This window comes from Syngnathus typhle, linkage group LG4 (assembly GCF_033458585.1).
Source record: "Syngnathus typhle isolate RoL2023-S1 ecotype Sweden linkage group LG4, RoL_Styp_1.0, whole genome shotgun sequence".
Classification (NCBI taxonomy): domain Eukaryota; kingdom Metazoa; phylum Chordata; class Actinopteri; order Syngnathiformes; family Syngnathidae; genus Syngnathus; species Syngnathus typhle.
This window is the reverse complement of record NC_083741.1, coordinates 5,753,562-5,779,379: the sequence shown is the minus strand read 5'-3', so window position 1 is coordinate 5,779,379 and position 25,818 is coordinate 5,753,562. Positions and strand designations below refer to the sequence as shown.

General features: G+C 45.9%; 2 protein-coding genes across 5 annotated transcripts; one reads left to right on the top strand and one right to left on the bottom strand.

Annotated features, from left to right (window-relative positions):
- Positions 1 to 60: 60 nt before the first annotated feature.
- On the bottom strand, positions 61 to 7,073 carry LOC133153034 (uncharacterized). Its single transcript, XM_061277056.1, has 2 exons — positions 7,012 to 7,073; positions 61 to 4,640 (listed from the first exon to the last, which is right to left on the bottom strand). Exon 2 carries the CDS (start codon positions 3,756 to 3,758, stop codon positions 2,448 to 2,450), a length of 1,311 nt encoding a protein of 436 aa, XP_061133040.1. The 5' UTR covers positions 3,759 to 4,640; positions 7,012 to 7,073; the 3' UTR covers positions 61 to 2,447.
- Positions 5,420 to 15,857, top strand: LOC133153033 (uncharacterized). Of its 4 annotated transcripts, none has more exons than XR_009714239.1 (3): positions 5,420 to 5,572; positions 5,684 to 11,998; positions 13,018 to 15,857. XR_009714239.1 is itself a non-coding variant. In XM_061277054.1 (2 exons), exon 2 carries the CDS (start codon positions 5,869 to 5,871, stop codon positions 11,722 to 11,724), a length of 5,856 nt encoding a protein of 1,951 aa, XP_061133038.1. In that variant the 5' UTR covers positions 5,420 to 5,572; positions 5,684 to 5,868; the 3' UTR covers positions 11,725 to 12,410. The 4 variants fall into 4 exon arrangements, 2 of the variants coding, with proteins under 2 accessions (XP_061133038.1, XP_061133039.1); XR_009714238.1 differs by lacking the exon at positions 13,018 to 15,857 and adding an exon at positions 12,110 to 12,410; XM_061277054.1 differs by lacking the exon at positions 13,018 to 15,857 and having other exon boundaries at positions 5,684 to 12,410.
- The last annotated feature ends 9,961 nt before the right edge of the window (positions 15,858 to 25,818 follow it).

The following is a 25,818-nucleotide window of genomic DNA, read 5'->3' as shown; positions in this document are numbered from 1 at the left end:
CTATTGCGATATCAACATTTAACTGAAGATGTGCGCTTTTTTTTTTTAAAGTGGACTATGTTTTTGTCAAGTCAAGTCAAGTTTATTTGTATAGCCCTAAATCACAAGCAGTCTCAAAGGGCTTCACATAGACAGAAATTGACAATTATTCTCAAAGCATCCCCTGATCTTAAGCTCCCAAAAGGGCAAGGAAAAACTTAAAAACCCCTACCGGGGAAAAATGAGAAACCTTGAGAAGGGACCACAGATGGAAGGATCCCCCTTTCAGGATCACCAGGTTGAAATGGATGCAGAGAGGGCACAAATGATACAACATGAAAATCAGTTAAATAAAAAGTGGATGTCCATGTCATAGCAGAGGGCTGCCGAAGGAGCCCTCAATTGTCCTGGCAGTGTCTTCGAGGAGGTTGAGCTGCAGTTCCCCCATCCTGAATTGGCCCACGAGAATCCAGATAGCCGCTGTCAGCATGGGTGCCACCTAACCATCTCCCCGGCCGGGGAGGGGGGAGGGAGGGGGTGGAGAGGGAGAGAAAACAAACTCCAGCCGAATCGGCCACTACAGGTTAGTTAAAGGCCATGTCATAGAAATGTGTCTTTAAACGTGTCTTAAATGTTTCTACTGAGGTAGCAGTCCTAATATCCATTGGTAGGGCATTCCAAAGCTCTGGAGCCCGAATAGAAAATGCTCTAGAGCCTGCAGACATTTTCTTGGCCCTCGGTGTCGCTAAAAGGGTAGCGTTCTGCGAACGAAGGTTACGAGATGGAACATAAGGAACAACTAGGTCGACGAGATATGAAGGCGCTAAGCCATGCAGCGATTTATAGGTTAATAGAAGAACCTTGAAGTCACATCTTAAATGGACCGGGAGCCAATGTAAGTTGGCTAGTATTGGGGTAATGTGATCAAATTTTCTTGTCCGAGAGAGCAGCCTTGCAGCAGCATTTTGTACTAACTGTAGACTTTAGATGCGGGACTTAGGAAGACCCGAAAATAGTACATTACAGTAGTCCAGGCGCGACGTGACGAACGCATGTATAATAGTTTCCGCATCACCGGTCGAGAGGATCGGATGAATCTTTGCAATATTACGAAGGTGAAAAAACGCAATTCTGGTTATATTCTTAATGTGCTTTTGAAAGGAGAGAGTTTGGTCAAATAGTACCCCGAGATTAGTTACAGTATCGCTTTGAGTGATAGTACGGTTATCTATAGTTATAGCGGTTTCCTTGAATAAGTGTTGATAACGAGTTGGACCAATTATCAACATCTCAGTTTTATCTGGGTTAAGACGAAGGAAGTTGAGAGACATCCATTGCTTGATCTCCGCAAGGCACGCCTCAAGATTACAACAATCCCGCGGATCTGTCATCGATAACGGCATATATAATTGGGTGTCATCCGCATAGCATTGAAAACTAGTATTATATTTACGTATTATGTCCCCAAGCGGAATCATATAAATATTAAAAAGAATTGGTCCGAGAACCGATCCCTGTGGGACACCACATGTAACATTATAGAGCTCCGAGGACGCATTACCATGGACCACTCGGTGCGTCCTGTTTGATAGATAGGAATGAAACCAGCCTAGTGCTGACCATGAAATACCAACACAACTTTTAAGACGCCCTAATAAAATATCGAAGTCTACAGTGTCGAAGGCAGCACTAAGATCGAGTAGTAACAGTACAGACGAAGTGTTTGAATCCATAGCTATGACCAGATCGTTAGTCACTTTAGCAAGTGCTGTCTCAGTGGAATGATTAGCTCTAAAACCAGACTGAAAAGTGTCATATCGATTATTGGCGACCATGTAATCAATAAGCTGCTGCGCTACTACTTTTTCAAGAAGTTTTGCTATGAATGGGAGGTTTGAAACTGGCCTATAATTACTGAGACAGTCCGGGTCAAGATTTGGTCGCTTAAGTAACAGTTTAATGATAGCGGTTTTAATGGCTGTTGGCACTATTCCAGAGGAGACAGACAGATTGATTATATTTAAGAGGGACGGGCCTAAAACTTGAAATAATAATAAGTAGTTTGGCTGGAAGAGGGTCGAGTAAACATGTTGTTTGTTTAGCCGCACTAACCAATTGTGTAAGCCTTTCAAGAGACGCGCTTTTAAAAGTTGAGAGGGGTGTTGCATGATCATCAGCGTTGGTAAACGGCGGGCTCGACCGAGCGATTGGAATGGTATTATTGATCTCGTCCCTAATGGATTCAATCTTTTGAGCAAAAAATTTTATGAACTCGTCAGCTGAGTGGAAGTAACTATCGGGGGTCGGCTGGCGCTGAGTCAGCTTTGCCACTGTATCAAATAGGTGTTTCGGATTGTTTTCATTGAGATTAATAACTTGCGAAAAATACCGAGTTTTTGCTAAGATAAGCGCATCTTTATATTTCAGGAGGCTATCCTGCCATGCCTGATGGAAAACCTCAAGTTTGGTTAGACGCCATCTGCGCTCATGCTTTCTACATAATTGCTTAAGCGTACGCGTTTCATCTGTGAACCACGGAGACGCGCTTTTAAAAGTTGAGAGTTACGGCGAGTTTTCAGATGTAACGGCGCCACAGAGTCAATGGCATTTAATAATGTCGCATTGAATTCATTTGTAAGATTATCAATAGAGCCGGCGTATGTGAGAAATATAGCGGTTGCCGGCGACAGTATCTCAGATAGCGCAGTTGCAGTCATGGAGTTGAAATGACGGCTCCTATAATGCTGATTGCTCTCTTGTCTTTGACAAGGAACTAGAATTTCAAACTTTATTAAGTAATGATCAGACAAAACAGTAGTGTATGACAGTACTGCTATATTTGAGGTTGCAAGTCCTCGGGATAATACCAGATCTATGGTATTTCCATTCTTGTGCGTTGCTGCCTGTACAGCTTGCGTAAAACCAAAGGTATCAGTTAAAGTCTGAAACGCCGAAGTAAGTGGCTCTGACGGTAAATTCATGTGGATGTTGAAATCACCCATGATAATTATATTGTCCGCATTGGTTACTAGATCAGCCACAAATTCTGAAAATGTATCCAGGAAGCCAGAGTAAGCCCCGGGTGGACAGTAAATAACAGCAAGATAAAATGACGGTAAAGCGGTGGATCGGACAATGAGAACCTCAAATGTTTTAAATACGTTGATCGAACGAGGCCTAAAACTAAGCTCGGAATTTGAGATGAGGGCGACACCCCCACCCTTTTTTCGAGGACGCGCCACATGCGAGCTCACAAAATTTGGAGGCGAGGCCTCATTAAGCGGCATCAGTTCATTAGGTTTTAACCAGGTCTCGCAGAGACCAAAAGCGTTTAGATTATGTTCTGTGATGAGATTATTAACGAGAATGGCTTTCGTATGAAGCGATCTAATATTCATAAAACCAAGTTTAAGTGTAATTGGTCGATCCGGGTGCGTATCTATCGAAGGATATTTATACGAAATGCGAGTAAGATTGTGTTCTCTAGGCCTGACATCACCTCTCAAATGTTTGTTAGCGCGGTGGGATGATACGACCGTGGGAATCTGATAGTAAATATTTGTTACACGTGTAGAATTATCCGAAACCGGCACCGTTTCCTCAGCAAAACCGGTCGGGGTGGAGTGAATGGATTTGTCTACTACCCCAGTAGAAAGTGCGTTTATGTGTATTGTAGCACTATTCATACTATCACGCTCTAGTCTACACAAGGAGCTATGTGCATGCTGGGAGTCGAGCCTAGCGCTAGTTAACTTTATCTTAACAGACTCCAAACCCATCCTGACAGGTGGTCTAATCACCTGTGACCCAGCCTGCTCTAAAGTGACCTGTCATGTGTGGCTCAAACAGTAATCTATATTCCTAGAAAGAGTGAAGGCGCCTTCACGGTTAGGGTGAAGGCCGTCCTTCCTCAGCAGGTCGGGGCGGCCCCAGAAGGAAGGCCAGTTATCTATAAAATACAGTCCCTGCTTCTTACAGAACCCAGCCATCCATCGATTAAGGGAGACTAATCTACTAAACCTCTCATCAGCGCCTCTCCCAGGCAGGGGGCCAGAGACAAATACTCGATGCCGACTCATCTTTCTAGCGAGATCACAAGTCCTCGCTATGTTTCTCTTTGTGATCTCCGACTGCCTCATCCTAACATCATTGGAGCCGACGTGTATCACTATGTCCGAGTAGCTAGTGTTGATGGAACTACGCTGTTGACTAGACCTATTGCGAGTCAGCTCCCTAAGATTAGCTTCTATGTCGGGTGCTCTGCCCCCAGGAATACACATTACCGTGGCTGGATTTTTAAGCGTAATATTTCGGGTAATGGAGTCACCTATGACCAAAGTGCGAGGGCCAGTAGACCGAGATGACTTTGGACGGCTATGCGTCTTACCTGGCTCATGGCGATTAGCAAGCCGCTTGGGGCTAATGCTAACTGGGCTAGCGGGCTGACTACAGCCCGCGTCTGTATCCGCCACATCTACAGTTATCGCGCAATTCTGCTCTAACTGGCGGACACGTCCCTCTAGCAGGGACAACCTCTCTAAGAGAAGGGTGCAGTTGGTGCACGAAGCCACACAAACCTCTCAATCCGCAGCCATAATTTGTGTCCGATGATCGACGGCAGACAAACGGCCACGAAGCCTCCGCTCTCCCAGGCACTCCAACTGTGGAAAAAATAAAATAAAAGAAAGTGGACTATGGTTTTGTTTTTATCAATACAAATTATGTAATTGACGGATAAAACTTGAAATTTGTGTTGCTATGTACCGGCTCTTATATTTCAGGGCGTTCATGCACAAAAAAGGGTGCAATGTTTTCAGGTGGACTTGTGGCACTTTCCCCCATCCCAGGCAACAAGATTCAACCTCTTGCGGTGTCTTTGCTTTGAAATTATGCATTTGATTTACAGACTAGATTTACCGAACTCATATTACTCAATTATGCAAAAACTTAATCAAACATTACTCAAAACTAAAAAAAACAAATTTAGAGCTCATACAACAAAGGACTAAAACAAATTATTGTCTGACAGCAGAAACCTTTGTATGATATATAGGCTAAAGATGGCAAACATTTAAAGTCAAAGTCAAAGCATTCTTTATGCACTGTAAACATCTGACATTGTCTTTTTCAGTTCTCATCTTCTTTCAAATGAAGAAATATATTTCTCAGCCAAGGCACGTGATATAAATACGTACAGGCTGCTTCTATTAGAGACTGGTAAATAATATACAACGAAGAGACAACGAAGAGATGTTATTGCTACCCAAAGAATGGTCGTGACTGTGCTATCAATGCTATATACGTACATGTCACGTCTCGTCTCCAGTTTTGCTATGTGTCAAGGTTGCCTTAGTTTCTGTTTGCGTCGCCCCTTTTGTCCTGTGTTCTGCCCCGAAACTTGTCTGTTTGACTGTATTATATTGGTTTATATTGCGTTTGACAGATAGACTTTTATTTTGAAGGCGATGTCTAGCAGGAAGTCGGCCGTCGGCCATTTTTGTCGTAATCACAACAAGCCGTGTGCAGCTAGTGCTAGTTAAGTGTTCATCCATGGTCATCCTTGTTTCTGTTTGTGCCTTCGACATCATCGTCTGTAAGTTTCCATTTATACTTTAAAGCTCTATCATATTTTCGTATTATTTATGAGGAGTCTTTATTGTAAGTATGAATGTTTATGTCGTATTTTTTCCGTATCGCTTTTCAGTTTTACTCCATGTTTTGGGAGAACACTGCAATAAAAAGGAGCTTTGGAAGCTATACCCTGACTCAGTGTCTACCTTAGCAGGAGTTAGGCTTACTGCTGAATTGGTGTTAGAAACACACACAAGGAGAGCAGGAAAGTAAAAAGACGATACGCAGCTGGCAACACAATACACAGCAGCAGACTACATGAACATGGACAACGATCAGAAGAAAAATACTACAACAAAAGGCTTCAAGTCATCTCAAAGTGGATTGTCGGTCAGTCGTAAAAGCTTTAGCTCAACCAAATCATCAGTCAGCGCTGCTGCTGCAAAGGCAAGAGCCAAAGCAGAGGCTGCTCGTGCACGTGCAGCATTTGCAGAGCGTGAAATCAGTATCAAGGTGAACAAAGCAAGACTAGAAGCCAGCCTCGATGCCTTGCAGTTGGAAAGAGAAGCTGCAGCTGCTAATGCCCAGGCAGAAGCTTTAGAGGCAGCAGCGGAGATTGAGGAAGAGGAGCTCCGTAGCAAAAGGAGCTTCCCTGTCGTGGAGCAAGACACACAAGAACGCGTAAGCGAATATGTTCGTGACCAAACTACACATTTTGACAAGCTCCCTGAACCTGTAGTCTTCCCAGAGACCGCAGAGCGATCTATTGAGCCTCACCTTAACGCGCCAACACCATATGTTCACAAAGAAGAAGAATATATTATGAAAGATTCTTGGCCAGCCCCACCTCAACTTCAACAGAGACCAACATCACTTCAGAGTTCTCAGGCAATACATGAATCCAAATCATCAGTCCAACCGCACACCCAAGAGAATTTCCAAGTCAAAAGAGAGAAAGACACTTACAACACCAATCCCACATCCAAGCTAACTTTCCCAAAGTACTCTGACACATCTCACATGTACCGAACCAGTCCAGAGTCTTCAGTTATGTTGGACATGGCAAAGTACCTGGCACGCAAAGAACTTGTTTGCACGGGCCTATCAAACTTCGATGATCGTCCTGAATCGTACAGAGCATGGAAGTCCTCCTTCTTCAACACGATCAAAGATTTGGATCTGACAGCTAGTGAACAGTTGGATCTGCTTTCAAAATGGCTTGGAAAAGAATCATCTGAACACGTGAGACGTCTGAGAGCAGTTAACATTGGCAACCCAAATGCAGCTCTACGAACAGCTTGGGAAAGACTTGATGAATGTTTTGGCGCTCCAGAAGTAATTGAAAATGCGCTTTTCGCAAAGCTCGACAACTTTCCTAGAATCTCGAATAAGGACAGCCAAAAATTAAGGGAACTTGGAGACCTTTTAAAAGAGTTATTGTCAGCAAAAGAAGATGGATACCTGTCAGGCTTGGCATTCTTGGACACTGCTCGTGGCATAAAACCAATCGTGGAAAAATTGCCATTCAACCTGCAAGAGAGATGGCTTTCTCAGGGATCAATGTACAAGCAAGATCACAAGGTCAGTTACCCGCCTTTTTCTTACTTCACCTCTTTTATCTGCTACCAAGCTAAAACAAGGAATGATCCCAGCTTTACCCTTTCTGGAAACAACCTAACATTTGAAAGAGCAATGCCGAAACATAAAGCTCCTAGAACAGTGGTTTCAGTGCACAAGACAAAAGTTTCTACTGATGTTACACAAGATGAAACAGCTTCCGAAGAGGACGTGTCGAAGCAATGTCCAATCCATAAAAGGCCTCACCCTTTAAAGAAATGTCGGGGCTTCAGGCTAAAAACTCTTGCAGACAGAAAAGCATACTTAAAGGAACAAGGCATTTGTTTCAAATGTTGCTCATCATCCTCCCACCCAGCTCGTGATTGCAAAGCACGACTGAAATGTGACGAGTGTGACAGTGAAAATCATATAACGGCTCTTCACCCTGGTCCACCACCATGGGCAGCTAGAGTCTCAAATTCCCCGAAGAATGATGGCGGGGAGTCAGAGTTGGAGGAAACCACGAGAACTCCAGTCGTAAGTCCTCTGTGCACCAAAGTGTGCGGGGATCATCTCAAAGCAAAGTCGTGCTCAAAGATCTGCCTCGTTAAAGTATATCCAGACAATCAACCAGAGAAAGCCGAAAAAATGTATGCCATGCTCGATGACCAGAGCAACAGATCTCTAGCTCGGTCACAGTTTTTTGACATCTTCAAAATCGAGACAGACGCATACCCTTACACCCTCAAAACATGTGCTGGCTTAGCCACAGTCTCTGGCAGGAAAGCAACCGGCTACCATATCGAAGCAGTTAATGGTGGCGTTAACTTGTCGCTGCCAGAACTCACAGAATGTGACGATTTACCAGACAATCGTGACGAAATACCAACTCCAGAGGCTGCTCTCCACCACCCCCATCTAAAAAGTATTGCCAACGAAATCCCAGCCTTGGACGACAATGCCCAGATCCTTCTTCTGCTGGGTAGGGACATTCTTCGCATTCATAAAGTGAGGCAGCAGATTAATGGTCCTGGAGATACTCCTTTTGCGCAAAGACTTGATCTTGGATGGGTGCTGGTGGGCGACGTGTGTTTGGGAAAAGTCCACAAGCCTATCATTCACAGCTACAAAACGAATGTACTAGAAGATGGAAGACCTTCGCTGTTCAGGCCATGCACGAGCCACATCAATCTCAAGCAAGCGACCAGTCCCAGTTTCGTCAATGGTCTTTCTCACAGTTCACCAGATGACTCGCTTGGCCTTACAGTTTTTGCAAGGACTGACAATGACGACAAGCGAGCCTTCTCCATCGAAGATGAACAGTTCATCAAAATAATGAATGATCAAGTTTTCCAAGATGAGTGTAACAGCTGGGTGGCACCTCTCCCTTTCAAGACACCCAGACCTCCCTTATCAAACAACCGAGAGCAAGCTATGACCCGCCTTTCATCTCTGAAACGCACTCTGGAACGGAAGCCAAAGATGAAAGAACAGTTTGTCACCTTTATGCAAAAAATCTTTGACAACAACCATGCTGAACCAGCCCCTCCGCTACAAAAGGGAAGAGAATGTTGGTACTTACCAATGTTCGGAGTCTACCATCCCAGAAAACCTGGACAAATCAGAGTTGTGTTTGATTCTAGTGCACAATCCAATGGCCTCTCACTCAACAATGTCCTGCTCACCGGGCCAGACCTGAATAACAGTCTCATTGGAGTTCTCATTCGCTTCAGGAGGGAGAAAATAGCTGTTATGGCAGACATCGAACAGATGTTCCATTGTTTTGTCGTAAGAGAGGACCACCGAGATTACTTGCGCTTCCTCTGGTTCCGAGAGAACGACCCCAGCAAAGACATTGTCGAATACCGGATGAGGGTACATGTATTTGGCAATAGCCTTTCCCCAGCCGTGGCCACCTACTGTCTCAGAAGAGCAGCCCAGCAGGGAGAACAGCAATACGGGTCAGACACCAGACACTTTGTGGAGCGAGATTTTTATGTCGACGATGGCCTGGTCTCAACACCCACCGAAGAGGAAGCAATTGCTCTGCTGCAAAAGACTCAAGCTTCTCTGTCGGAGTCAAACTTGAGACTCCACAAGATCACGTCTAACAGTGTTAGAGTCCTGACAGCATTTCCAGCAGGGGACCATGCTAAGGACATTAAAGATCTCTATCTCGGAACAGAAACGGCGCCCACCCAAAGAAGTCTTGGTTTGAGCTGGGAAATCAAAATAGACACTTTCACCTTCCAAGTGTCAGTCAATGACAAGCCATTCACACGTCGTGGGATTCTTTCTACAATAAACAGTCTTTTCGACCCGCTTGGCTTTGTTGCTCCTGTGACCATTCAAGGAAAGTCACTATTGAGAGAGCTTACTCTTGAAGGAACTGAATGGGACGTTCTTCTTCCCCAAGAAAAACTTAAAGTGTGGGAAACATGGAGAGATTCTCTTCAGGAATTGCAACATCTTCACATTCCTCGTGCTTATACCACCACTTCTCCTTCCAAGGCAAAGCAAAAGGAGATCTGCATCTTCTCTGATGCCTCTACAAAGGCTGCTGTCGCATACCTCAGAACAACTAACGAGGATGGCCAGATCCACGTGGGCTTCATCTTAGGAAAAGCCAAACTTTCTCCTCCCAGCGAACCCACCATTCCCAGACTGGAACTTTGTGCGGCAGTGCTAGCTGCAGAAATGGCTGAACTCATCGTTCAAGAGATTGATCTTCCACTTGACGCAGTCACCTTTTATTGTGACAGTAAAGTGGTGCTGGGATATATACATAATCAGTCAAAACGTTTCTATGTGTATGTCCACAACAGAGTTCAAAGGATCCGGCAATCCACAGACCCAAAGCAATGGCGGTACGTGCCTACGGAACACAACCCAGCTGACCATGCCTCCAGATCGGTTCAAGCTTCCATCCTCACACAAACCAACTGGTTCACAGGTCCAGCCTTTCTATACAAACCACAAGCAGCCACTGAGCATCAACAGTCATTTGAAATCATCGATCCAGACTCAGATGTGGAGATCCGACCACAAGTAACAAGTTGCGTGACGGGCCAAAGAGACAAGCGCTTGGATCCAAAGAGATTTGAAAGATTCTCATCTTGGAAGTCCTTGCAAAGAGCAGTGGCAACTCTTTTCCATGTAACTCGTTCTTTTAAGTCAACAAACCAGGATGTCACCGTATGTTCTGGATGGCACCTGTGTTCAAAGCCTCACAGTGTCGATGAGTTGTCAAAATCATCTGAAGTCATCCTCCGTGCTGTACAAAGAGCCTGCTTTTCTGAAGAATACGACTCCCTCTCCAAGGGGCAAGACGTTAACAAGAAAAGTTCATTGTCAAAACTAAATCCTGTTATAGCCCCAGATGGCTTGTTGAGGATTGGAGGGAGACTGAAGCTGGCAGATCTCAGCGATCCTGAAAAACATCCAATCATTCTGCCAGGTAAACATCATGTGTCCACATTGCTCATAAGGCATCATCACGAACGGGTTGAACACCAAGGCCGAAGTTTCACAGAGGGCGCTGTACGAGCCGCTGGCATTTGGTTGATTGGTGGTAAGAGACGCATAAGCAGTATTTTACATGGATGTGTCACCTGTCTTAAACTTCGTGGAAGAAGAGAGAGGCAGAAAATGTCGGACCTTCCCCAAGAACGGTTGAGCACTTCACCTCCCTTTACATACACTGGTGTGGATGTCTTCGGTCCCTGGTTTGTGACAGCAAGGCGCACAAGAGGAGGCTTAGCTCAAAGTAAACGATGGGCTGTTCTGTTCACATGCTTGAGTACCCGCGCCGTCCATATAGAGGTGATTGAGTCCATGGATACTTCCTCCTTCATCAACTCCCTGAGAAGGTTCTTTGCAATCCGTGGCCCTTCTCAACAGCTACACTCAGACCGTGGAACCAACTTCATTGGTGCTTGTAAAGAGCTGGAGTTTGAGAAGGTTCTGAAGGAATCAGTGGTCCAAACATACACCAACAGTCAAGATTGTTCATGGCACTTCAATCCACCACACTCCTCGCACATGGGTGGTGCGTGGGAACGCATGATCGGAGTCGCAAGGAGGATTTTGGATTCAATGCTGATGCGTACTCACTCCTCAAGTTTGACCCATGAAGTCCTGTGCACTTTTATGGCAGAGGCGACAGCCATTATCAACTCTAGACCGCTTGTTTCTATTTCATCTGATCCAGATGCTCCTCAGATACTCACACCGGCAATGCTCCTTACTAACAAACAAAGTATTCTACCTCCATCTGGGAAGTTCACCGACAAAGACTTGTTCAAGCAGCAGTGGCGCCAGGTACAAAGGTTGGCTGATCAATTCTGGAGTCGCTGGAAGCGCGAATACCTGCACACTCTGCAAGTTCGACACAAATGGCAGGAATCGAGACCTAACATTGAAGATGGGGACGTCGTTATGTTGAAGGACAGTAAAACGTGTCGTAACGACTGGCCCATGGCCCTTGTGACTAAGACCTTTCCTGGACGTGATGGAAGAGTTCGCAAGGTCGAGATCAGAGTTGTTAAAGATGGATCCATGAAGAAGTTCTTTAGACCAGTTACAGAGATTATTCTGCTTCTGAAAAGGCAGGACTGAAACATTTAACTGTAGGTTGTTTTAGTTCAATGTGTGGCATCTTGTCAGATACCAGGCGGGGAGTGTTCTGCCCCGAAACTTGTCTGTTTGACTGTATTATATCGGTTTATATTGCGTTTGACAGATAGACTTTTATTTTGAAGGCGATGTCTAGCAGGAAGTCGGCCGTCGGCCATTTTTGTCGTAATCACAACAAGCCGTGTGCAGCTAGTGCTAGTTAAGTGTTCATCCATGGTCATCCTTGTTTCTGTTTGTGCCTTCGACATCATCGTCTGTAAGTTTCCATTTATACTTTAAAGCTCTATCATATTTTCGTATTATTTATGAGGAGTCTTTATTGTAAGTATGAATGTTTATGTCGTATTTTTTCCGTATCGCTTTTCAGTTTTACTCCATGTTTTGGGAGAACACTGCAATAAAAAGGAGCTTTGGAAGCTATACCCTGACTCAGTGTCTACCTTAGCAGGAGTTAGGCTTACTGCTGAATTGGTGTTAGAAACACACACAAGGAGAGCAGGAAATCCTGTGTCACCTCAATCAATGTAATCGCGGTCACCTGCCTCGTGTTTCGTGTTTTGTATTTAAGTCCTGTCTGCGCCTCACTCCCGGTCGCATCATTGTGTTGTTGTTGTCGTACTGTCTTGCTGTCGTCATGTCCTGCTGTCTTTTTGTTTCACGTCCCGGTCAGTCAGTCAAGTTATTGTTTGTTAAGTCATGTCAGTTTGCCTTTCGAGTTCCCTTCAATAAACCCTGGTCCAAGCTGCATTTGGTCACCCTGCTCCATCCGTTCCATGACAATACAACTCAGTTAAGCTTTACACAGGGAAGTACTATAGCACTGCTTCTATCTTTGTTTTCACAGATGATTTATCTAACTTGTGCTTTTATTGTGGGGAAGCTACACATAACACACAACAGATAGGTAATTATATCAGGTCTTGTTAACTAATGCATGTGATAATTAAGATATATATTGAGTTACACATTCATTGTAAATTATTGTCTGTTCTTCTTTGTTATCTTCAGTGCGCGTTTTGAACTTCCTAAAGTGTAATACCGTTTTGGCCCGAATATAAGACGAAGTTCTTTGCATTGAAATAAGACAGAAAAAGTGGGGGTCGTCTTGTATTCGGGGTCTAGACATTATACCAATTTACACTTGTGCGCAGCGGTAAATTAAAGGTTGCTGGTATCGACTGAGTGTTTCTGTGATCGTGTGCGTCTTTGACACAAAGTGAGCATATACATTTCATTGTTACTACTGTCTACCGATACAAGCGTCCTTCTCCGCAGGATGTCTGGGCTCTCCCTTAGAGATAGGGTGAGAAGCTCGGTCATCTGGGAGAGACTCGGAGTAGAGTCGCTACTCCTCCACGTTGAGAAGAGCCAGATGAGGTGGCTTGGGCATCTCATCAGGATGCCTCCTGGACGCCTCCCTGGGGAGGTGTTCGGGGCATGTCCCACCGGTAGGAGACCCCGGGGACGATCCAGGACGCGCTGGAGAGACTATGTCTCTCAGATGGCCTGGGAACGCCTTGGGATCCCCCAGGATGAGCTGGATGAAGTGCCTGGGGAGAGGGAAGTCTGGGAGTCCCTCCCAAAGCTGATGCCCCCGCGACCCGACCCCGGATAAGCGGAAGAAGATGGATGGATGGATGGATACTGTCCACTGTTGTGCCATTTGTCCGATCGCGGTTTGCTTCATGTGTGCGCCGTTTGATTGACAGCTCCGGCGCGCTCCTTTAAGTTTGCTCTCGCATCGTACGAGTAGCCGTTACGCAGCGGCACGGCGACAAACGGTTGTCAGCAAATGTATTTTGTTGTCTCGATCGATGACTTATGTTTGGTGTGTTGCCGAAAGTATTTCATTTATGGTTATTTTTTATTAACTTTTTTGCCAATTTTCTGTGTTCTGACCAACACCCGGGGGCGAAAAGAGCATAACCATTCGAGCCAATCCCCTATACCAGGGGTCAGCAACCCGCGGCTCCAGAGCCGCATGCGGCTCTTTAGCATATTTTTAAATATGTTTTTTAGATGGTAATCATGAGACAAACATTCGTATGCTGTAGAAAATGTATGTAGTTGTAAATACACTGCTCAAAAAATTTAAAGGAACAGTCTTTTATCAGGTTATGGCATGAATTCAATTAGACTTTTCTGATAAGGTTTTGGCCAGGTACGTGGCAGAGGGGGTTGTTAATCAGTTTCAGCTGCATTGGTGTTGATGGAATTAACAACAGGTGCACTAGAGGGGCAACAACGAGATGGTCCCCAAAACAGGACTGATTTTGCAGGTGGAGGCCATTTCAAGTTCCTCCCTCTTGATCTTTTTTAACTGGTTTTCCACAAGTGTTGGCTTTAACTAGAGTCATTATCACGACTGGGAGCATGAGGCGATTTCTTAACCCTCCTGAAGTTGTGCAGACTGTCCAACTCCTCCAGGATGGCACAGCCATGCGTGCTGTTGCAAGAAGATTTGATCGCTCCCAGTACAATCTCCAGAGCATGGAGGAGATTCCAGGAGACAGGCAGTTACTCTAAGAGAGCTGGACAGGGCCGTAGACGATCCTCATTCCATCAGCAGGACCGGTATCTGCTGCTTTGTGCTAGGAAGAACAGGTTGAGCACTGCCCGAGCCCTACAGAATGACCTCGAGCAGGCTACTGGTGTGAATGTCTCTGCCCAAACAGTCAGAAACAGACTTCACGAGGGTGGCCTCAGGGCACGACGTCCTGTAGTGTTTCCTGTGCTCATTGCTCAGCACCATGGAGCTCGATTGGCATTTGCTATAGAACACCGGAATTGGCAAGTCCGCCACTGGCGCCCTGTGCTTTTCACAGATGAGAGCAGGTTTACCCTGAGCACCTGTGATAGACGTGAAAGGGTCTGGGGAAGCCAAGGAGAGCGCTATGCTGCCTGCAACATCATTTAGCATGACCGGTTTGGTGGTGGGTCAGTGATGGTCTGGGGAAGCATTTCCATGGAGGGACGAACAGATCTCTACAGGCTAGAGAACGACAGTCTAACTGCCATTAGGTATCAGGATGAAATCCTTGCACCCATGGTCAGACCCTACGTCGGTGCAGTAGGTCCTGGGTTCCTCCTGATCCACAACAATGCCCGGCCTGTTGTGGCAAGAGTATGCAGACAGTATCTGAAGGATTAAGGAATTGACACAATTGAATGGCCCTCATGATCACCTGATCTAAACCCGATAGAACACCTCTGGGACATAATGTTTCCGTCCATCATACGCCGCCAGGTTGCTCCTCAGACTTTACAGGAGCTCACTGATGCCCTTAGACAGATCTGGGAGGACATCTCACAAAACACCATCCGTCGTCTCATTAGGAGCATGCCGCGACGTTGTCAAGCATGCATACAAGCTCGTGGGGGCCACACAAGATATTGAAAATAATTTTGAGTTGCAGAAATTGAATTTAGGCAAAAAGGACGAGCCTGCTGTATCATTTTTTCACTTTGATTTTGGGGTGTCTACTATACTGAGCCCTCTGTAGGCTGAAAATCTTTATTTCCTTCAAAAGATGTGGCATCCTTTTGTTCCTGAGACATTAAACTGTCCATATCAGTATAGATATCCCCCAAAACAATTTGCCATTGAAACCTGATGACCCCTCCGTGAGTCATCACCTTATCATGGTGGAAGGGTTTGCACGTCCCAATGATCCTAGGAGGCATGTTGTCTGGGGCTTCATGCCCCTGGTAGGGTCACCCATGGCAAACGGGTCCTAGGTGAGCGGCCAGACAAAGCACGGCTCACATTAGCCCCTTATGATGAAAAAAATAATTGGATCTCATTTTCCCTCAGCCGGACGCGGGTCACCGGGGCCCCCCTCTGGAGCCAGGCCTGGAGGCGGGGCTCGAAGGCGAGTGTCTGGTGGCCGGGCCTTCGCCCATGGGGCCCGGCCGGGCACAGCCCGAAAAGGAAACATGGGTCCCCCTTCCCATGGGCTCACCACCTGTGGGAGGGGCCAAAGGGGTCGGGTGCAGTGTAAGCTGGGCGGCGGCCAAAGGCAGGGACCTTGGCGGTCTGATCCCCGGCTGCAGAAGCTGGCTCTTGGGACATGGAATGTCACCTCTCTGGCTGGAAAGGAGCCCGAGCTGGTGTGCGAGGCGGAAAAGTTCAGACTAGATATAGTCGGACTTGCCTCCACGCACAGTTTGGGTTCTGGTACAAGCCCTCTCGAGAGGGGCTGGACTCTCTTCCACTCTGGAGTTGCCCAAAGTGAGAGGCGTCGAGCAGCTGTGGGTATACTTATCGCCCCCCGGCTGGGTGCCTGCACTTTGGGGTTCACCCCGGTGAACGAGAGGGTAGCCTCCCGCCGCCTTCGGGTGGGGGGACGGGTCCTGACTGTTGTGTGTCTATGCACCAAACGGCAGCTCAGAGTACCCACCCTTCTTGGAGTCCCTGGAGGAAGTGCTGGAGAGCGCTGCTTCTGGGGACTCCATCGTTCTACTGGGTGACTTCAATGCTCACGTGGGCAATAACAGTGAGACCTGGAAGGGCGTGATTCGGAGGAACGGCTCCCCCGATCTGAACCCGAGCGGTGTTCTATTATTGGACTTCTGTGCTCGACACCGATTTTCTATAATGAACACCATGTTCAAACATAAGGGTGTCCATGTGTGCACTTGGCACCAGGACACCCTAGGCCGGAGTTCGATGATCGACTTTGTTGTCGTGTCATCGGATTGGCGGCCGCATGTTTTGGACACTCGGGCGAAGAGAGGGGCGGAGCTGTCAACTGATCACCACCTGGTGGTGGGTTGGCTCCGATGGTGGGGGAAGATGCCGGTCCGACCTGGCAGACCCAAACGCTCTGTGAGGGTCTGCTAGGAACGTCTGGCAGAATCCCCTGTCAGGAAGAGCTTCAACTCCCACCTCCGGCAGAGCTTTTCCCACGTCCCGGGGGAGGCGGGGGACATTGAGTCTGAGTGGACCTTGTTCTGCGCCTCCATTGTTGAGGCGGCCGACCGGAGCTGTGGCCGTAAGGTCATTGGTGCCTGTCGTGGAGGCAATCCCCAAACCCGCTGGTGGACACCGGCGGTAAGGGATGCCGTCAAGCTGAAGGAGTCCTATCCTCCTATTTATTGTGTTATCTGTTTATTTATTATTTATTCATCACTCTTATTATTTATTGTTTGTGCCTTCTTGTTTTTATATTGTGTCGTTTACTTGTATGTCTATTGTGTAATATGTCTCGTCACCGTGGGATAGAGAAAACGTAATTTCGGTTTCTTTGTGTGTCTTGACATGTGAAGAGATTGACAATAAAGCTGACTTTGACTTTGACTATCGGGCCGTTTTGGCCTGCGGGACTCCGGCATGTCCCACCGGTAGGAGACCCCGCGGACGACCCAGGACGCGCTGGAGAGACTATGTCTCTTAGCTGGCCTGGGAACGCCTTGGGATCCCCCGGGATGAGCTTGATGAAGTGGCTGGGGAGAGGGAAGTCTGGGAGTCCCTCCTGAAGCTGCTGCCCCCGCGACCTGACCCCGGATAAGCGGAAGAAGATGGATGGATGGATGGATAAAATCTGATGTGTTTTCAAAGTGTTCCTTTAAATTTTTTGAGCAGTGTATATTAAAAATACAGAATTTCAGAGTGGCGCAAAATTGCGTCATAGCAAGAAACACAGCACAGGCGAGTTGTAAACAAACAGGTGAGTGACGGGCCATGGCTTCAAAAGGCAAAAAGAGAAAGATTGCTGATGAGAACAGAGGGTTTAAGAAAGAATGGACTCAACTATTTGCTTTCTTTGCCAATGCTGAAGCATTGCCTGAATGTTTGATTTGCAATGAAAAGTTGTCAAATATAACAAGAAGAGAAATTTGGAACGACATTTTCAGCTAAAGCATGCTAAATTTTTTGCCAATAACCCAGTTGGAACTGAGAGGAAAGGTGCAATTTGAGGGACGAAAAAACAGTTTCAAGAAGTGGATTGCATCTCCAAACTCTACTACTGCTGCAAGTTTTGTTGCAGCCCCGGAGATAATAAAGCGCGGAAAACCATTCACCGATGGCGAGTACATGAAGGATTCATTCGTTAAAATATCAGAGTGCCTATTTTCTGACTTCAAAAACAAAACCGAGATCATTCCGAAAATTAAAGACATGCCTCTCTCCACAAAAACAGTGAAAGAAATGGTCATTTGAATGGCAAACAATATCACCGATCAGCAAATCAAGGACATCAATTCAGCTCTAGGTTTCTGAATTGCCTGTGATGGATGAGTCGTGTGACGTGACCGATATCGAACAGAAAGCTCTGCTATGCAGGTACGTGAACTCTACTGGGCCGCAAGAAGAAATTGATACCACTAAAAGGCTAAACACGGGGGGAGGACATCTGCGAGGCTGTGCTGCAGTGTTTAAATGACAGAGAGATACACTGGCCGACTGATTTCAGTCGCTACAGACGGCGCACCGAGTATGAGAGGGTCGCAAAAGTTAGTGACTTTACGACAGAAAGCATTGGATCGAAATTTGCTTGCATTCCATTGCATATTGCAGAGGCGCTGTGTGCGTAAACATTCCCACTGGAGTGTATGGAGGTAATGAACCTTGTCATCCATATTGTGAACAAAATAATCGCAAAAGCATTAAACTACCGCGAACACTCTACCACTAGGCCGCTGAGCTGATAACTGTATTCTTGAAACAAATCTGAATAAGGAAAAATATTGCAATAAAATAATGCAAACTGCTACAGCTATTTTTATTTTCCTTCTTTGTGACAGGCGTTCGCTTTGGCCTGAGGAGTTAAGTTCAGCATTCGCTTTGTAGATATCTGGCGCCATCAAGGGTTGTGAATGGGTATGATGTCTAGACCCTGAATGTAAGACGACCCCCACTTTTTCAGTCTTATTTCAATGCAAAGAAACACTGTCTTATATTCGGGCCAATACAGTAATTCTTTAACGAGTTTGGCTGGAAGCGGGTCAAGTAAACACGTTTGTTTAGCCGCATTAACCAATTGTGTAAGCCTTTCAAGGGACACGCTTTTAAAATTTGAAAGGGGTATTGTATGATTGTCAGCTCCCGTAATCGGCGGTCTTGACTGAGTGATTGGAACGTTCATCGTGATTTCATCCCTAATGGACTGAATCTTTCAAGTGAAAATTTCATGAACTCGTCGACTGAGTGGAAGAAGCTCAGGGAGGTCGGCTGGCGTAGTGTTAGCTTTGCTATCGAATAAGTATTTAGGATAGCATTTATTGAGATTAATGATTTGCGAGAAGGGCGGCTCGGTGGCGCACTGGGTAGCACGTCCGCCTCACAGTTAGGAGGGTGCGGGTTCGATTCCACCTCCGGCCCTCCCTGTGTGGAGTTTGCATGTTCTCCCTGGGCCCGCCTGGGTTTTCTCCGGGCACTCCGGTTTCCTCCCACATCCCAAAAACATGCTTGGTAGGCCGATTGAAGACTCCAAATTGTCCCTAGGTGTGAGTGCGAGTGCAAATGGTTGTTTGTCTCTGTGTGCCCTGTGATTGGCTGGCAACCGGTTCAGGGTGTCGCCCGATGACGGCTGGAATAGGCTCCACCACTCCCGCCATTTGCGCTCAAGCTTTCTACATAATTGCTTAAGCGTACATGTTTCACGTTCATTCTTTACGTCTGTGGGCCTTGGCATGCGCTCAATGGCACGGTCTATATTCAGTCCATTTCCTGTCAGCTGTTCAATTTAACGTTCTTTTGTTTGCACCTGTCCGGAATCTCAATTTCTCATCATGATCTTGTATCGCCACTTCTTGAGTCTCACCTTGGTCCGTAATAAGTGCATCGTCAGCAATGACGTACAGTCCTGGCAACCAGTGATGTGCCGATCAACATTTTAGGCCTCTGATCCCGATCCGATCTTTTAACCTTAAATCCGATCCTGAGCCAATATTTTGCCTTTAGTATTGAAATGTATAGAAGTGAAATATATTTTGAGCAAGTAACTCAACCTTTTATAAGACTAAAGTTCATCAATAAGCATTACTATTATTATTGTAAATCCCACAAAATGAAAATCTTACTGAGAATCAAAGGTCAGCTTCAATTGAATATTTTGGACGAACTTAAAAAGTAAAACTCTGACTTGGTAGGGTATTATAAAAAAGAAAGTGCTGTCCAGGTGCTACTGATATGGGCTGGTTCTCAAGGGCAATACATTCGACCAAGCTTTCTGTGATCTTCTTTGCCCTCTTGTTTTTGTTGGACTATTTGTCTCTTGGTCATAACGTCCAGCATTTGTTGCTTAGCTTTAGCAACCTTTCCATCTGCAGCTTTGCAAAACGTTTTATGCACATTGTCATGTTTTGTCCTCAAATGACAAATCAAGTTTGTGGTGTTAAATGTAGCTCTGCTGCTACCTCTTCTTGAAATTGCCATGTTGCAGACATTGCAAGTAGCTTTAGGACAGTCTTCACTCTTGAATATAAAACATTTCCACACTTCTGACGTGCTCGCTTTGCACCGCCACGGAGGTTTATATTGTACAGCTACCATCAACCGTAACTAGCGGGTACTTTACGGCAGTTTCCGTAAGACAGACAATTCCAGGGACATATTAAAAAGCCGTGAGATGGGGGCAGAAATAATGGGAGCAGCAATTTTAAAAAATCTTGGGCCCAACCTGTCATGAAATTTAAATAACCTGCTGACTTATTAGTGTCCGGCCATAAGAAAATCATTGGTAACAACAGTGTGACCAAAAGTCATAGCACTGGGAAATAGGGGAGGTGTCAGTTTATTTTCCATGGATTCGACTGTTTTCCAAAATGTTTTGGCATCAGAGGAACAGGATGCAAATTTATCCAGAAAATAGGTGACTTTGGTTTTTCTGATTGCCTGTGTACATTTGTTTCTACATTGCTGAAAAGCAAGCCAATCACTTGGAGACTGGGAGGAACGGACGTTCCGCCATAAGGTGTTCTTTTGACGGATTAACACAGCCAGATCTTGGGAAAACCAGGGACTGCAGCGGTCTTTAATTCGCAGTTTAATGAGCGGAGCGTGTTTATTGATGATCGGTCCAAAAGTCGATTTGAAGTAGGACCTTGCAGCGTCTACAGCAGAAAAAGTGTTAATTTCTTCCCAGCACACTGCAGCAATGTCCTGGAGAAAGGCGTCGAGGTTAATTTTTTTCAGGGAGCGTTTATAGACCATCATGCGTGGGTGTTTAACCGCAGAACCAGAGCGCATGCAAGCAATAGCACCATGATCACTCAGATCTTGGCTCAGTGGTCTAGTGGTAGAGTGTCCACCCTGAGACTGGAAGGTTGTGGCTTCAAACCCCGGCCGGGTCATACCAAAGACTATAAAAATGGGACCCATTGCCTCCCTGCTTGGCACTCAGCATTAAGGGTTGGAATTGGGGGGTTAGATCACGCATTGATTCCCGTGCGCGGCACCGCTGCTGCTCACTCCTCCCCTCTCCCCCAGGGGATGCATCAAAATCACACGGGGATGGGTTAAATGCAGAGGACAAATTTCACCACACCCAGATGTATGTGTGATGACGATCATTGGGACTTTGAAAAACACCAGATTTATAATTAGAGGGAGCGTTTGTAAGGATAACATCTAGCAGTGTGGCAGAAGAAGGAGATTTCAGGTTATGTCTAGTGGGTTCAGATATAATTTGCAAGAGGTTTAGGGCATCAAATTGTTGCACAACCAGTTCCGGTGGGTTAGTCATATCCCAATTTAGATCACCTAAAAGAATGAACTTAGGAGATATGTGGGGCCAAGAGTTCACTGAGGGTAGTTAAAGATGAGACAGGGGCAGAATGTGGTCTGTAGCAGACAATATCATTACTTTCCTGGATTCCAAGCAGATTTGTGTTGCTGCCTTCATCGACCTGACTAAAGCCTTTGACTCCGTCATCCATTCCTCCTGCAGATTATTGGCCTGTCATCACACACATGGGATTGGTTTGCCAGCTACCTAAATAATCGACTCCAGCAAATTAAATTGGAAAATATTCTTTCTGACCCTCTCACCATCTCCAAAGGGGTTCCTCAAGGCTCGATCCTAGGCCCATTGCTGTTCTCCATTTACATTAATGGTGTAGTCAAGTATGTCGGCAGTTCAAAGATCCACCTTTATGCTGATGATACTATCCTGTACTCTGAAGGTCCTTCTCTCCATTCTGTAGCATCCTCATTACAATTTAGCTTCACCTCCGTTGAACAATATTTCCATAATCTCCATCTCCTTTGTAACCCTATGAAAACCAAATGCATAATTTTTAACCGGTCTCGTGCTCCCAACAATACCCCTAAAATATTTTGTGCAGATGGCACTGAACTCGAGTTTGTAAATTGTTACAAATATCTTGGTTTATGGTTGGACTCGTCCCTCTCCTTCACTACCCACATAAAACACCTACAGTCAAAAGTCAAATCTCGTCTTAGCTTCGCAGTAAGGCCTCATTCACCCGTGCAGCTAGACACTCTTTTGTCAAAATGACCATCCTGCCCATTTTTGATTATGGCGACACCATCTATAGGATGGCATCCCACTCCACTCTCAATAAGATGGACCCTCTTCACCACTCCGCTATCCGCTTCGCCACAGGTGCGCAATTCTCCACTCACCACTGTGATTTGTATAAATTAATTGATTGGACATCACTCCTCACCCGATGACTTCACAATTGGTTTCACCTCATTGACAAATCCATACTCGGGATGTCACCTCCCTATCCCTCCTCCCTCCTGCACTGTCATCATTGTTCCCTCAATCTAAGGTCCAGTAATCTTATTAAATTCACCATACCCAAAGTATGTACAATTTTTGGTCGAAACTCCTTCCATTTCTCTGCAGCTTATGATTGGAATACTATGCAAAATACCCTTAAATTCACTGTCATCAAATCATTTACAGTTTTCAAACAAAGATTGCAACAAGTTTTAACCGTTGTTAGTTTAAATATGTTGTTATATTGTATAGTTTTATTGTTCCTGGTTGTTGTTCTTTATTTTTGATTGTGTATTTATATAACCTTGTTTTATGTATTTATTTATTTTTTAGCACTCCATCCTCCACCCCCCTCAAAGTGCCATTGTTCTTTGGGTCAGCCCGCAGTTGTAAATAAGAACTTGTTCTTAATTGTTTGCCTGGGTAAATAAAGGTTAAATAAATAAAAAAAACTTAAAAATATCTACAGTATTGTACCTTGTTATAAAAAATCGTTATAATAATAAAATAGTTCTAAAAACATATTTACAGTATGTACACTTGTACCTTGTTATAAAAGTTTTTATAATAATGAAAGACTTCTAAAACATATTTACAGTATGTATACCCCTCTTTACTGAAAAATTAAAAAAATTAATTCAAATTCAAGACATACATTTCTTTTACTGGTGCACAAAATGAGCCGTGCATGAAAATCACTTTGTTCAAAGTGCAAAACTGTCATGAACCGGAATGGAGCAGGGCGACCAAATGCAGCTTGGACCAGGGTTTATTGAGGAAACTCAAAAGGCAAACTAGATACTCAACTAGGGACATGAATAACGGAACAGAAAGACAAAACAAGACTAGAACAGAAAAGACTGGAGACTAGAAACAAGGAGACGAGGGACAAGAGATGAGAACAATGCGTCAGGGGTGTGACACGCAGACAGGACTTATATATGCGACAGGTAACGAGAGACAGGTGACTGTGATTAATTAGTACATAGATTGAGAGTAGACACAGGAAGGGAGGGGCGAGCACACAGACACTGACAGAACTAATGACAACCTACACATAATGGACTGACCGGTGGTGAGTCGTGACAAAAACAAACACAATGCATGAATTCAAAACAAATTACATATCCGCAAATCAGTGTGACTTCTGCTGTTGCCTTTAAGATAAGATAAGATAAGAGGAACTTTATTAATCTCACGTGTGAGAAACTGCATGTAACAACAGCCCGATTAACAGGAAGGTACAAGTAGGGGGATAAAGGTGCAAAAAGAGACTTCTGGACCGTAGTCCTCCGGCATAAAAAATAGAATACAATATAAAAAGAAAAATATGGAAAAATAACAACAATTGTAGTAAAACTAAAAATATAAGCTATGAATATTTACAAAAAGAAGAAGATAAAAAAGTAGTGGTAAAGTGTCGTAAAGTGTATGAAGTGTATGAGTTTAGTAATGCTAATAAAAGAAATAAAAGAAATAGTGCACGGGTTATGGAAGTGAAATAGATCTAGGCATTGTGTGGCAGAGGATATTGCACATTGGAAGAATTGCACGTTATGGGGAAAGTATTGCACAGAAGGATGTGTTTACAGGTTGTCATTGTACAGCCTGATTGCGGTGGGGATGAAGGAGCTGCGGTAGCGTTCCTTCTTACACGGGGGGAGTCTGAGTCTCTGACTGAAGGAGCTGCTCAAGTTCTCCAAGGTCAGATGCAGTGGGTGAGAGGGGTTGTTCCTGATGGATGCTAGCCTGGCTAGCACCCTCCTCTCGCCCACCTCCTCAACAGTGTCTAGAGGGCAGCCCACCACAGAGCTGGCCCTCTTAACCAGTTTGTTGAGCCTCTTCCTATCCCTCTCTGTGCTGCTCGGAGCCCAACAGACCACAGCGTAGAGGATAGCAGAGGCTACCACTGAGTCATAGAAGGTTTTCAGCAGAGGCCTGCTCACTCCAAAGGAGCTGAGTCTCCTCAGGAGATGGAGGCGGCTCTGTCCCTTCTTGTAGACGGCGTTCATGTGATCCGTCCAGTTCAGTTTATTGTTGAGGTGAACACCCAGGTACCTGAAACTGTCCACGACCTCAATGTCCTGACCCTGGATGTTCACCGGTGAGTGGGGAGGTGCTCCTCTCCTAAAGTCAATCACCAGCTCCTTCGTCTTACTGGTGTTCAAGCACAGGTGATTGTGCTCACACCAGTCCACAAAGGCGCTGATGGCCGACAGGTACTCCAGCTCGCCCCCCTTAGACATACAGCCAACTATAGTTGAGTCATCGGAGAACTTCTGGAGATGACAGATGTCAGTGTTATGCGTGAAGTCCGAGGTGTACAGTGTGAAAAGAAATGGGGACAGGACTGTGCCCTGAGGTGCTCCAGTGCTGCAGACTACCACCTCTGATCGGCAGCCATGCAGTTGCACGTACTGGGGCCGGTTAGTGAGGTAGTCAATGGTCCAGTCAGTGAGGTGATGGTCCACTCCAGTGTCTAGCAGCTTCACTCGTAGCAGGGCCGGCGAGATGGTGTTGAAGGCACTGGAGAAGTCAAAGAACATGACCCTCACAGCGCTGCCGGCGGACTCCAGGTGGGTGAGCGTCCGCTGCAGCAGGTAGATGACGGCGTCTTCCACCCCAATGCCGATCTTGTAGGCAAACTGCAGCGGATCCAGAGTGGGGCTCACCACGGAGCGGAGGTGGCTGAGGACCAGGCGTTCCATCACCTTCATGATGTGGGAAGTGAGGGCGACGGGTCTGAAGTGGGCCGGTTCCTTGGCGTGCGGTGTTTTGGGAACTGGGACGATGGAGGATGTCTTCCATGCGCTAGGCACCTTCGCCAGGCTGAGGCTCAGGTTGAGGAGGTGGCATAGAACATGGCAGAGATCATCAGCACATGTCCGTAGCAGCCTGGGGGAGATGCCATCCGGACCCGGGGCCTTTCTCTGTTTCAGCCTCCCCAGCTCTCTCCTCACCTTTACGAGACCAGTTCAGATATGCCTCATCATAAATTTACATGATAAATATGGTGTGTTCGGCCCTCCGCAGTGGAGGCTCTGCCAAACCCCTGAGACCGACTCACCGAACCCCTAGGGTTCGATCGAACCCAGGTTAAGAACCACTGCTCTATCTCCAAGGTCTTGACGCTCCTTCTTCAATGGCTTCAACATGATGACGGGCTTTGGTAGTTGTACTGGTTCTGTAGTTTTGTCCACTTCCATTATGTGCTCCCCTTCCAGACAACCAGCCCCTGAGAACACATCTGCAAAGTCGGGGCGGAGTCCCCTCAGCAGTCACTTACTTGAGCCGCCATCACCCTGGGAAGAAGGGCATCATCCACTGGGCTGCAGCTGAATGACTGAGCAGGGAGAGACCGGGGAGCAGAAGGGGATGGGGG

Coding starts and splice junctions, on each gene's coding strand:
- LOC133153033 (XM_061277054.1), top strand. CDS start 5,869: ATGAACATGGACAACGATCAGAAGAAAAATACTACAACAAAAGGCTTC.
- LOC133153034 (XM_061277056.1), bottom strand. CDS start 3,758: ATGGGTTTGGAGTCTGTTAAGATAAAGTTAACTAGCGCTAGGCTCGAC.